This window comes from Tursiops truncatus, chromosome 1 (assembly GCF_011762595.2).
Source record: "Tursiops truncatus isolate mTurTru1 chromosome 1, mTurTru1.mat.Y, whole genome shotgun sequence".
NCBI classification, from domain to species: Eukaryota; Metazoa; Chordata; class Mammalia; order Artiodactyla; family Delphinidae; genus Tursiops; species Tursiops truncatus.
Window position 1 is genome coordinate 154,888,752 of NC_047034.1, and position 13,051 is coordinate 154,901,802.

The 13,051-nt window shown below is 60.1% G+C and overlaps 1 protein-coding gene across 7 annotated transcripts in view; it reads left to right on the forward strand.

The window, feature by feature from the left end:
* STK40 (serine/threonine kinase 40) overlaps positions 1 to 12,330 on the forward strand; it is a 38,364-nt gene extending 26,034 nt beyond the window's left edge. For 6 of the 7 annotated variants that reach the window (XM_033837965.2, XM_033837964.2, XM_033837963.2 and 3 more), the window contains 5 exons: positions 4,821 to 4,936; positions 7,601 to 7,745; positions 7,883 to 8,002; positions 8,478 to 8,562; positions 9,956 to 12,330. In XM_033837965.2, the coding sequence (XP_033693856.1) occupies positions 4,821 to 4,936; positions 7,601 to 7,745; positions 7,883 to 8,002; positions 8,478 to 8,562; positions 9,956 to 10,174 (685 nt within the window). In that variant the 3' untranslated portion in view covers positions 10,175 to 12,330. The remainder of the gene's footprint in view (positions 1 to 4,820; positions 4,937 to 7,600; positions 7,746 to 7,882; positions 8,003 to 8,477; positions 8,563 to 9,955) is intronic. The other variant, XR_012325978.1, reaches the window with a different exon arrangement.
* The last annotated feature ends 721 nt before the right edge of the window (positions 12,331 to 13,051 follow it).

Genomic DNA, 13,051 nt, shown 5'->3' on the forward strand with positions numbered 1-13,051 from the left:
GATGCTGCAGACAGTCTCCCAGAGCTTGCCACCTGGGGGCGACTGGAGGGCAGCTATCACTGTATGAGGGCCAATGTGCAGAGGACGGAGGGGGCAGAGACTCTGGCCATCTCAGTCAGTTCGTGAAGGATGAGTAAAGATTTGCCTGCTTGGGGCTTCCCTGGTGGCGCAGTGGTTGGGAGTTCACCTACCGATGCGGGGGGCGTGGGTTCGTGCCCCGGTCCAGGAGGATCCCACGTGCCGCGGAGCCGCTGGGCCCGTGAGCCGTGGCCGCTGGGCCTGCGCGTCCGGAGCCTGTGCTCTGCGGCGGGAGGGGCTGCAGTGGTGAGAGGCCCACGTACCGCAAAAAAAAAAGATTTGCCTGCTTGAGAAAAGTGAAGTGGTTAAAACCTGGTCCTGTCGTGCTGCATGGGGAGGAGGGAAAGAAACAGGAGTTCCAGGGCTGCTTGAACCCTTGACCAGCCGAGAGAGAGTTAAGAAAGCCAGGGAAGAGTGGGCCCTGGGGCTCAGACCTGGCTCACAGCATAGCACTGCCTCTTAATTACCCTTGAGACCGTGAGCACTCGTTCCTCTGATTATTCACCTGTTGATTAAGCCATTCATGTGTTGAGAAGCTGCCGTGGTACCAAGCACTCCTCTGAGCTTCCGTGTCCTCATCTGTGAAAGCAGAGATGATTATGCCTTCCTGCAGAGACTGCCCCTCATAAGCGCACCCTGTGCTAGCCAGCCGGGCCTGCAGGGCCTGTATGCTCGCTCCCTCGGGAGATGAGGCCTGCTGTGTGGTGAGTGGCCGACGAGGATGCCAGTGGCCAGGTCCCGAGGCACCTTGGCCCCAGCTCTGAACTGCACAAGGAGAGGAGGTGTCGGAAAGTGCAGACCATCCTGGCCCTGAGAGCGTATTGTCTTCATGTCGGGAGACTCAGGTCCTGGCCTTCCGTGGGATGTTGGGCCAGTCACCATCCCACTCTGGGCTGCAGGCTCACGGTTCACAAAGTCCGTCTGGCTGCAGAGCCCATGGTCTCCGGGCTTCCATGCAGCCGTTCACTGGCCCTGAGCGAGCATCCCGAGGGTGCTTGTGGGCATGCACCATCAGGGGCTCCTGCGCTGCTACCCAGGCCAGCACCCCAGGCCTCCTTGTCTCTGTGGCGGCTTAGCTTCTGGCTCCCACTTCCCCAGGCCCCCCTAGATTCTGGGAATGTAGTCCGAGGATGACACGTCTCTTGAGTAACGCCAGTGTAGCTATAGCAGCTCTTCCGTGAGTGTCCGTGCGTGTGTGTGTCTGTGTCTGTGTGCGTGCGTGTGCACGCATGGGTGTGTTTCCCTGGGATCGCAGAGCACCCACACCTCATTCAGACCCTGGGTCTTGGCTGCACATCCTTTAACCATATCATCCCCTGTCTGTCTCGGGCAGACAGAGGTTCTGGCCGCCTCTCACTTGAGTCACGGGTGCTAGGAAGGCGCCGGGTGTGCTGCAGGGACCCACGCTGGCCACCCAGTGCCTGCTCCCATGTGTCCACGCACGCACCCCTCCCCTCTTGGGGCCTCGCTTTCATCCTTGCGAAGTCAAGGGTGGACCTGGAGGAGCTCCAGCCCCTTCCTGCCCATCAGGCCAGGCCCTGAGTCCAGCTGGAGAGGCAGCAGATGAGCTGGAGGCTCCCAGCAGGACAGAGCGCTCCCAGGGAGGGAAACAGGGAGAAGGGTTTGCAAGGCAGCTGCTACAGCAAGTCCCCCTGCTGTGGATAAAGAGCAAGGGTTGCCATCTGAAATCCCCTTTTGAGGTTGGCTGTGGGTTCTTTCTCCGTCCTCCTTTCTTTCCGCCTGGGCACGTTGCATGCCCAGTTCCTAGAAAAGCAGACACACTGTGGTAGCCCAGAGGGCCATAGCTGAAGAGTGACTCACTGAGCGGGCCCTCCTGACGCGGAGCTCTCTCCTTGCACCCCTGCTGCCCTTGCCCCTCCTGCCAGGACCAGCTTGGGGGGTCTGGACTCCCGGGGATCTGTGCACCGCGCCGACTGGGGCAATGGTGGTGGGCAGGGAGCATCGCCAGGCTTCGGGAGGGCTGGCAGCTGACCGTGCGGTTTCCTGTGGGAGAGGCTCCAACCCGGTCCTGCCGCCCACCCTGCAGAGTCTCGGCCGAGCTTTACTCGAGCCCCACGGGCAGAGGGCTGGCAGGTCCTGCTGGCAGAGTGGAGTGGAAGGCCAGCGCGCGGGCACGTGTGCTCCAGGGCCTGTCGTCACAGGGTGGCTCCTCTCACCCGCGACCTCAGCACGCTGTCTTCCCTGGGGTGTCCACTGGTAACCCCCACCAGCTGTGCCCACCGTCTGAGGAGGAGATATAATCCGAGCTGGCCCGTAGTAATCAGTCACTGCTTGCCAAGCCCTGGATTCAGTGCTTTCCCTGGGATTATCTTCTTATCTTGTTAAATCCTAACACAGCCCTGGGAGTTAGGTGCTAATGTTTTCCGTTTTACAGATGAGGAAATTGAGGTTTAACAGAGATTAAATAACATGACCAAGATCACACACACAGCCAGGAAGTGACAGAGCCAGGACTAGAACCCGGGGATCTGACTCCCAAGCCCACCAGACTCTCCCCTGAGCGGTCCTCCTCCCAGCGTCTCAGGCCTCCAGCTGCCGTGGCCAGCTCTGACCAGGCGAGAAAATGCAGTGCGTCTGCTCTGTGGGGCCCTCGTGGACAGGAGGCCTGAGCAGGCCGTATTCAGCGACATGGGCGGTTCTGAGTGGGAGCAGCCCACTTCTTGACGTGATCCTTGCCCGAGACCCTTCGCCTGCCCTCTCAGACTCTAACTGCCCTGGGGGCCACCAGGCAGGTTTCCGTGGCATCTGCCAGGGCAGGCCTGTACGGAAGGCAAGGGCCAGCGTTTCCATTTGGAACGCCGGGGACAGACTGGCCTTTGTTTTGCACCAAGCCCTTGCCCGCAGAATTCCCCAAGAAAGCTGAAGGGCTCTCGGCGCCTCGTGAGCGCAGCCGCACACACCTGTGCCTCTGAGCAACCTCTTCTCCCCCTGGAGGCCCTTCTACGGAGAGGCCGTCCGAGGCCCCTCGTGGCGCTTCCCTTCCTGCCGTCCTCCCAGGCTTCTCCGCCCAGCCAGCCGGCTGACACGGCAGAGGGGCCCTTCCTCCCTGTGCCCCCCAGCACAGGCCGAGGAGGCTCTGCACCCTCACCCCACGTCCCCAGGGGTGGCATACGGCGTCCTCTCTGGGCCGGTTTTTGTTCTCATTGTGAGCCTCCTAGAAAGGACTGGAGCCCAAAGCTGCTCTCACCACGGCTCTCTCAGATGGGGGGTCTGTGGTTTTCTAGCCAGTGCAGAGTCTGCTGTACAAGACAAGGGGGGAGTCAGCTTGGGTGGAACGGAAGGGAAAGCCAGGTGCTGGGCATTGTCCCGGGACCCAGTGGGCACCCCACTGGTGTCACTCAGAGTGCGGAGTCCAAGGTCAGACAGACCTGGGTGGGATCCTGCTCCACTCCTCACTAGCTGCGTGACCCTGGGCAAGTCTGTCCACTTCTCTGTGTCCTAATTGCATCATCTGTGAAGTGGGCCATGAGAAAGTCTCCCTTGTAGGCCGTTGTGAGGGGTGAATGAAAACAGTCCCCGTCGGGCACTGAAGCCAGGGTCTGCACTTACTAAGCATTAGGTTTTTCGGGTTTTGTTTTTTTTTTTTTGCGGTACGCGGGCCTCTCACTACCGTGGCCTCTCTCGTTGCGGAGCACAGGCTCCGGATGCGCAGGCCCAGCCACTCCGTGGCATGTGGGATCTTCCCGGACCGTGGCACGAACCCGTGTCCCCTGCATCGGCAGGCGGACTCTCAACCACTGCGCCACCAGGGAAGCCCCTCGGGGTGTTTTTAAACTTTCTTTCCTTTTCCTTTTTTTTTTTTAATTTATTTTTATTTTATTTATTTTTTCGGCTTCATTGGGTCTTCGTTGCTGCACGTAGGCTTTCTCTAGTTGCGGCGAGTGGGGACTACTCTTCACTGTGGTGCACGGGCTTCTCACTGCAGTGGCTTCTCTTGGTGCGGAGCATGGGCTCTAAGCACGCGGGCTTCAGTAGTGGTGGCTCGCGGGCTCTAGAGCGCAGGCTCAGTAGTTGGGCGCAGGCTCCATAGTTGTGGTTCGCGGGCTCTAGAGTTCAGGCTCAGTAGTTGTGGTGCACGGGCTTAGTTGCCGCACGGCATGTGGGATCTTCCCAGACCAGGGCTCGAACCCGTGTCCCCTGCATTGGCAGGTGGATTCTTAACCACTGCGCCACCAGGGAAGACCCAGCATTAGTTTTTAGTACTGTTGGTGCTGCTGCGATAGTAATAAAAGTGATGACCAAAGGCATCAGCACTGGGGGACTGAAGGGAGGCACTCAAGGAAGGCCTCCAAGACTCTGCTGGGCTTCCTCTTCCTCCTGTGTAAATGAGGGAACCAGACTTGGTCTCCAGGTCCTTCCAGTCTACTGGTAGATACTATGTGTGTGGAGATTGAGGAAATCTCTGCAGTTCTTCCAAGCCCTAAGCTGTAGCCCCAAGACTCAGCCAGGGCGCAGGGTCAGGGGAGCACCCTGGGGCCCCCTGGTCAGAGTGACTCAGATCCCTGCGGGGACAGCTCAGCAGGTGGCAACTAAGGGTGACTGGCCTGTGTCAGCACCCCCAGTGGCACTCCCCACGTGGCTGTGGGGAGGCCGGGAGGGCCAATGGAGAAGAAAAGGACGTGGGTGTGATTCCTCTGCTCCTTGGAAGAGAGGTGGGGACAGCTGGGGCGCCCATGGGTACACACACCGAGGTTTGTTCACTCTCTGCCCCCCGCCCCCAGAACTCATCGGATAACCATTACCAACTTCTGCCTCGGGAAGCATCTCGTGAGCGAGGGGGACCTGCTGAAGGACCAGAGGGGGAGCCCCGCCTACATCAGTCCAGACGTGCTCAGCGGTATGTGCAGGCCTCCAGGCAGCAGGCCCTGGGGCCTCACACAGCCGGGCTCTGCAGCCGTTCATTCAGACAACAAACTATCTATGGGTGTGCCCCGGGCTAGGTGCTGGGGCTTCAGTGGTGGCCCAAACCAGTACTGTCCCTCCAGGTACAAAATGTGGGGTCCCGTGGAGGAAGAAGATGGTAATCATTACACTCGTTACTCTCTGAGATTAGTGCTCGGAAGGAAAGAAACGTGATTTTTGTGAGCATGAAGAATGGGCGCTTGAAGCCCCTCCCCAGGGAAGCGGCGTCCGAGCTGAGGTGGTGAGAATAGATAGGAGCCCACGAGGGGTGTGACTGGGCGACGGTGGCGCCACACGCTGAGGAACCACAGAAGGCCCCTGAGGCTGCCGCTCAGAGAGTTCAGGGGAGGCCAGAGAGGTGGGTGGGGGTCCAGCCGCGCAAGGCCTAATGGAGGCCCTGTCGAGAAACGCCATCCTTTAATTCAAGCGCGAGAGGACGCCGCTGAAAAGGTCTTCACTGAGGCTACCGTGATGAGACTTGCATTTCAAAGATATCACTCCCTTCGTTTGTTCATTCCTTCATTCATTCTGCTGGTATTTGCCGAGGGCCTGCCACGTACGGGGCTCTGTTCTAGACACTTTGGATACAGCAGTGAACAGTCAGACAAACATCCTGCCTCCATGGATGGTGAGCTGACTTTCTAGTGGGGCTGAGACAGGTAATGCACAAATAAGTCAATTATGCAGCTCTCACCTTCTGATGAGCTGTTAGTGCTGGGTGCTGTACTGAGCGTGTGACAGGCATCATCTGTATAAAACCACAGAGCTGCCCTGTGAGGGAAAATTTTTACAGATGGGAAAATTGAGGCTCAGAGAGATCAGACCCCTTGTTCAAAGTCACAGCTGACAGTAACCAGAAAAGCAGGAGGCTCGATCCCAGGGCTGCCTCCGGCCCGAGCCCACGCTTCTGTCTCACCGTAGGCTTTCTTTCCTTTCTTGCTTGTCCTCTGCCACATTGGGGTCCGTCTCTCTGTCCCGATCCCTCCAGGGACCAAGGGCTCTCATCCGCTCCCATCCCTGCGATGCGAAGGTTTCAGGGTTGTCTACAGGGCCCATTACCCCAGCACTCACACGTGTGCCTCCCTCCTCACAGGGGCAGAAGCAGCCTCTTCCCGAGTTGTCACGTGTCTTCCTGTGGAGCAGGCTGCTCTAACTTGCCACGAGCATTTGCGATCTCCTTGGAGGCCTTCTCCCAGCTGAGGGTTCTGCTGGAGCATCAGGCCTCTCCCAGGGCTACCTCTGCAGAGGGCAGTGGTGCCACTCTCCAGGCCTGGGGATTTTGGGTGGAGTCCCTGTGGCCTCCGCTAGAAGGATCTGGGTGCCAGGGGTGCATCCCAACTCCCTGAGCACCCCTCCCCCACCAGCCCAGCCCAGCCTGGATACCCTCCCTGAGAGTCCCGAAAGCATCCCTGTAGTTGACAGAGCCAGAGCTGTGTCAGAGGTGCGGTCTGTGACTGTATGCAGGCCTGGGGGTGGATGGGCTGCCTCTGGTCAGGCCTCCTCAGCAGTACCAGGCTGGGGTGGCCTCCACGTGCAGTCGCTCCCACCTGCTGCCCTCGGCCTCTCTCTCTGGCTCGTCCAGACTCATGCCAGTCTTGAAGGATGAAACAGAGGAACCCCCTGCATCAGAAAGAGACCTGGACTGGGAGACCAGAGACCCGGGCTCTGCGACTGGCCTTGTTAATACCCAGCTGTGTGACTTTGGCCCTCACCGCCCCTCTCTGAGCCTCAGTCTCCTTGTGGGTTAAAAGCTGAAAACAGTCCTGCCTCCCTACATTGTTAAGAGGATGACGTGGGGGGGCTCAAGCGGGTTTTGATCCCAGGTCTGCCTTTCATTGACTGTGTGCCAAGCTCAGGCCTCAGCACCGGGCATGGAGCTGTGAAACGGCAGCCATGGCCTTGCCCTCACAGTTCATAGTCTGTTAATACCTGTGTGACCTCGGGAGAGGCACTGACCTCTCTGGGCCTCTATTTTCTGATCTATAAAATCGGGATGATAATAGCCCCTACTTCACTAGGTCCCTGTGGGATTAAATAAGGCCATAACCCAGTGTCTGGCTCAATAAACCGTAGCTGGCATCGTCATTACCAAAAGGAAAGCTTGAAGTTCACTGTTCCCTCAAAAGTCAAAGCTCAGGGAAAGCTCCTGGGAGAGTTAGAGCTCCTGGGAGAGCTCGTCTGCCGCAGAGGCCGGACCAGCGCCCGAGAGCTGGCAGTCAGTAGAGCAGGGCTGGTGCTGTGAGGAGGAGGCGTGAAATGTGCCCAGGAGGGTGGGCTGCACAAGGCCAGGTGTGACCCCTTCCCCTCAGGGGTCACGCCAAGGCGGGGCATCCCCCTGTGGAGCTGGGTCTCCAGAGCACGAGCGGGAACCAGCCTGAGGAGCGGAGGAGGAACGAGCATGGCGGAAGCTCAAGGACTGGGCCCGTGCAGCTTTGCTCTGGGAGGACGCATGGGGCGGGGGTTGACTGGAAGTGAGGGTGCCAAGGCGGAGGGGTCCTGTGGGTGGGACTTCAGGCGCGAAGCCAGTTAGCCGAGGGAGTGCCAGGGCCGTTCTCCACCAGCCCTGGGCTGAGTGTGCGTGTGTCCGTGTGCCCTGCAGGCCGGCCGTACCGGGGCAAGCCGAGCGACATGTGGGCCCTGGGCGTGGTGCTCTTCACCATGCTCTACGGCCAGTTCCCCTTCTACGACAGCATCCCGCAGGAGCTCTTCCGCAAGATCAAGGCCGCCGAGTACACCATCCCCGAGTGAGTCCTCCCTCCCTGGAGTCCAGCCCTTCAGGCTTGAGGGCTGGAAACAACACAGTGAGGCTTAGAGTCCTGGGTCCAAGACCCAGCACCAGCCCACCCCGCCTGAGCCTCTCCCTCTTTCTCTCCTGCATCAGGGACGGACGGGTTTCTGAGAACACCGTGTGTCTCATCCGGAAACTGCTGGTCCTCGACCCCCAGCAGCGCCTGGCTGCTGCCGATGTCCTGGAGGCCCTCAGTGCCATCATTGCGTCTTGGTGAGTGGGCAGGGGCAAGGCCGGGTTCTGCCCACCTGTAGGAACTGTCCTGCCCCCCCAGAAAAGTAGCCTGAGGTTGGGCCCGTTTCTCCTCCAGTCAGAGTCAGATCTCCAGATTCTCCTGATAGGCAGGGTTGGGAGGGTGCAGGCAGAACTCAGCGTTGAGCATCTCCTGCATGCCAGTCCATGCCAACTATGGGATGGGTGTTATCTCACTGAGTTCTCACCACAGCCTGCGAGGTGGAAATTGTCCCCCATTTATTGGGTGAGGGAATTCCCAGGCAGTCCAGTGGTTAGGACGCTGCGCTTTCACTGCCAAGGGCCTGGGTTCAAGCCCTCGTCAGGGAACTAATATCCCACAAGCCTCGTGGCCAATATGTGTGTGTGTGTGTGTGTGTGTGTGTGTGTGTGTATATATATATATATATGTATCTATATACCTGGAGCCAGCCTGACTTACCTGCCTCCCCTGCAGGCAGTCCCTGTCCTCTCTGAGCGGGCCTTTGCAGGTGGTTCCTGACATCGATGACCAAATGAGCAACGCAGACAGCTCCCAGGAGGTGAGTTGGGGAGGGCAGGGCTGCAGGGCCCCCTCGGCCCCTTTCCCAGCCAGGGCCTCCTTGGCCTCTCCCCAGCCCTTGGAGCTGGGAAAGACAGGCCTAAGTCCTCAGCCTGAGCTGCCTGGGGCCTGCCTTGGGTCTGGCTCAGCTGGCAGTTCCGTGGCCTGAGAGAAGGGCTGTGAGGCGGTCGAGGAGGAGGCCCCACGGTGGGGAGGCCTCACGGCAGCTCAGCCTGGCCCTCCCTCGGTTTCCTCTTCCTGCCCAGGCCCTGGGTCTGCCATATGCCGGCCCTTTAAACGGTCACACTGGTCTGCCCATCTGACTCACAGCGTTCTCTCTTGCCCTTCCTGCTTTTAGTTTTTCAGATGATTCATTTTCTCCCAGTTTTCTCTCCTCCCCTGTTGCCTGCACTGGAGAAAGTGCTGGGCCCGGGGTCAGGGCGGAGACCAGGGCGCAAGGCAGCAGCTAGCGGGTGATCTTAGGGTGCGTCCTGGAGGGCAGGGCTTGGCCGAGCCTGGGGAGGGCAACTGTAAGGACCCTCCCTCTCTGGGCCACCCTGGAGTCCCACAGCAAGCACTGGGCAGGAAGGACCGGACGGAGCCAGCCTGGGACTACAGCAGAGCCTCTTGGCCCTCGAAGAGAGAGTTCCAGGCCCTGCCCCCCAGCTCCCACCCCCTCCCACGGCTGTTCAGCAGCTAAAAATAATCATCACTAGCATGTAGTGAGTGCCCCCCCAGTACGCCTCATTCAATCCACACTACAGGCCTATGTGTCCTGTGTTCTTATCTCATTTCACTAAAGAGGAAACGGGTTCAGAGAGGTAATTGTCCCCAAGTCGCACAGCTTGGAAGCAGTGGCTGAGCCTTGAACCCAAGTCTGAGTCCACAGCCCTGCTCTCCCCCTGATGATGAGCACAGGCACCGCCCACTTCAGTTTGTGACTGTGCCTGGGCTGTCCCAGGGGGCTCAGCCTGGGACAAGACGGAGAAACAGGGCTGCCCAGGTGCTAGCACCCCAGCCCCAGGCCGCTCTCTTAACACTATACCTGCCCCGGTCCCTCGAGAGCCTCTGTGAGGGGAGACTGCTGCCCCATTTCACGGAGGTGGGTGGGACACTAAGCCTTCTGAGGGACCTCTTCCAAGGTCAGCGAGTTACGGGAGATCACAGGTCTGAGTGACGCCCAGGGTGGCCAGCAAGGCGAGGTCCAGGTTGGCTGGAGGGCTCCCGGGACCCACACTCTGGGCCACTAGATCCGGCCCAAGGGTGTGGTGCCTAGGGAGGGAGGCCCTTGAGGCGGCCAGCTGACACTGCCCCGCTCTTCCCTCTTGCATTTCCGCCTCTCTCGCTCGCTCTCTCTCTCTGCCGGGCTCTGTGGGTCTCTCTCTGCTGCGCAGGCGAAGGTGACAGAGGAGTGCTCCCAGTACGAGTTTGAGAACTACATGCGGCAGCAGCTGCTGCTGGCCGAGGAGAAGAGCTCCGTGCACGAGGCCCGCAGCTGGGGGCCCAGGCGGCAGCTGGGCAGCGTGCCGCCCGTGCGACGGCTGGGCCACGACGCGCAGCCCGTGAACCCCTTGGACGCAGCCATCCTGGCGCAGCGCTACCTGCGGAAATAGCAGCCTCGGGCAGGGGCACCGGCACCACCCACCACCTCTTCCCGGCCCCCAGCCGACAGCCTGGCTGCCCGGCTGGGCCCCGTAGTGCTGAACTCTCTCCTGGACCGCACCGGGGACGGGGCAGGGACAGCCCAGGTCACACATGGGGTCAGCAGAGGTACCACGAAGCTACCTTTTGGAATGATTGCTTGATTGGTTGGTTTTTTAATCTGAGAAGCCTAGATAACTAATCTGCTTTTAATCATGACGTTTTAATCTACCTCTGTCTCTTTAACCATGCTGTCTCTGGACTGAGTGAGAGGGAGGAGGAGGGAGCCTGCCCGCCCGGGGCCCGACCGACCCACTGACCCCCGGGGGCAGCTGCCCCCCACAGTCCACATAAGCTGAAAGTGCAGCTCGCTGCTGGCTCCCAACATGAATGCCCGCTCCCCACCGCCCTCCCAGGCCCCTCGCAGTCTGTTTTCCTCCCTCCCCTTCTGACCCCAGGCCCCTCGGTCCAAGTTTTGGAAAACTGTCACCTCATCTTAAGCAGAATTCAAATGTATTTATTTTTGTACTGAAACCAACTTCTCTCCCATCTCTAGGTGGCTCGGCCCATGCCACTCCCTGCCCCCAGCCTGGCTGGACAGCAGGGAGTCCACAGCCCCCGATGGGCCCCCTCCTCGCCCCCAGGCTCAGAAGCCCCTTCTGGCCGGTCCCCTTCCACCTCCAGCCCACCAGTCCCTCCTTGTTTCTGGTGATGCGGAGGCCTTTCTACACTTGGTTCTTTCTCTCCCATCTCAGCTTCTCTGAGGTGCTGTACACCCGCATCAGCCCTGGTTTCCTCTTCCACCCCTCACCGTGGTACTGAGGTGATGCCGACATGGATGGGAAGGGTGCCTGGTGGGGGGCTGGTGAGGGGTGCTCTGGTCCAGCTGTGAACAGGCGGCCCTGTTTGCACGCCGTCTCGCTCCCCTCACTCCTCTGTGTTCAGAGAACCGTGGGGGCATCTCCTCTCCCGCCCCTGCCTCGTAATAGAGGTGGTGTCTCTCCCAGCAGACCACCAGGGGCGCCAGGGTCCTTCCTGGGGGCTGCAGGGCTCGTGGGGAGAATCGTAGGGACTGGGGGGCCCAGCCTGGCTTGAGAACAGCCCTGCTGCCCTTTTTGAGCCGAGATTTTGAAGTGGATGCCCGTCTTGCCAGAAACGCTGTTCTCACCAGAATGCCCTCCTTCCTGCTCTCCCACACTGGACTTGGCCCTGCCCAGTGCCACGCAAAGACCTTCCCCTGGCCTGCCCTCCCCAGACCCCTCAGAGCAGCTGAGCGTTCCCCTTCAGGCAGCCCTGGGCCCTCGGGCCCTTCCTGCCTGCCTTCTCCCCAGTGGGGAGGTGACAGAGGCCTGTGTGACCTTGTTTCCCAGGGTGTGAGCTGCCCCCTCCCCAAAAGCTGACTCACTGTGAGTGGCTTGGGCAAGGTCCCAAACCTCCTTGTGCCTCAGTTTCCCCATCTGGAAAAAATGGGGCCACCTCTTGCCAGCAGTAGCAGGGCCGCCCACGCCCCTTCCTCCCTATGCCCCCATCCCAGCACGTGGGCGCTTCGCGCCTCTGCCTCAGTGGGTCCGTGGGAGCCCGCCTGAGCCCAGCACTTACTCCCCTGAGCACCGGCTCAGCCTGCCTCAGCCGTCCAGCTGCTGAGAGCCAGGGTCTCGTGCTGGGGTGGGGAGGGGCGGGGGCGGGGGGCGGGATGCCCTCTTTTCTATATTTATTTCAAAAAGAAGTCTCCTGAAGGAGTAGAAATGCAGTCCGGCCCAGGGCTCCCAGCCCCTGTGACTGTCCTCCCGTGAGGGCCTCACCCGAGCCCCTTGTCCGGCAGCCTGCCCGGACCCTCCGGGCCTGCTTGCCTGGTGGTCTTTCTCCTTTTCAAAGCAATATCCTCCAGGTCTGCAAAGCCTGTCAGACAGACTGGTCCCTTCCAAGGTCAGCCCACGTGTCTGGTTAATTTCTGGCAAAGCAAATGAGAGGAGTTTGGGTCTGCCCTCACTGGGGGTCACACGCTGAGAGAAGTCCTATTGTAAAAAAGCAAAACGGGAAAAGTCACAAAAAAGTTTGTATAAAGTCATATTTTTGTACTACATGGGGACTCTTCCTGCATGTCAGCAATAAAACTTCCTGATCTGGAGCCAGCGTGGCCTGTGTCGTCTCTTACCCTCCTCGCCGCGTCTCCATCTCTCCCACCCAGCCAGGCCACGCAGGATTCCTGTAGCTCTTGGCTCTGCCACCAGCTGCCCTGGACGGGCGCTCCCTCACCCTGGCAGCCGTCACTGTCTTGAATGGGGGAGGGGGCCGGAACCTCCCAGCAGTCTCCCGGCCCCATTGGTCCAGCCTCCCGCCAAGTGCCCAAGGGGGAACTCCTCGCTTGCTTGGCTCAGCCCAGACCTGCAGACTTGCGCAGGAAGGAGGCGTCCCAGAGCAGCTGCCACTATCAGGGTATGGATCCTCTCTCCCCTCCAAACAGCCATCTGGGATGGGGGAACCCTAGCCAGACAGACTGCCCGTGTGCCCACGTGCCCATCCAGGGCAGCTGGGGTAAGAAGCGCCAGCCCAGGCCCTTTCCTGCACCGCCCTCCTCTCCAGAGGAAACCAAGGGGGCTTCCTTCCTTCCTTCTTTCCTTCCTTCCTTCGCCTAAATTTAGACTTTGCAGATTGAGCACTGGAGCAGTGAAGCTAGAGGTGGGCTGGCCCTGTCCGCAGCACACCACGGCACACAGGCAGACCCACTTTTGTGCTGGAACCCACACAGGCCCAGGTCACGGAAGGAGCAGAGATCCATGCCAGAGAACCCCCTTCCCTGGCAGGTGTCCACACAGCACGAGGGGGTGGCGCCTCCCCAAGGTGTGGGA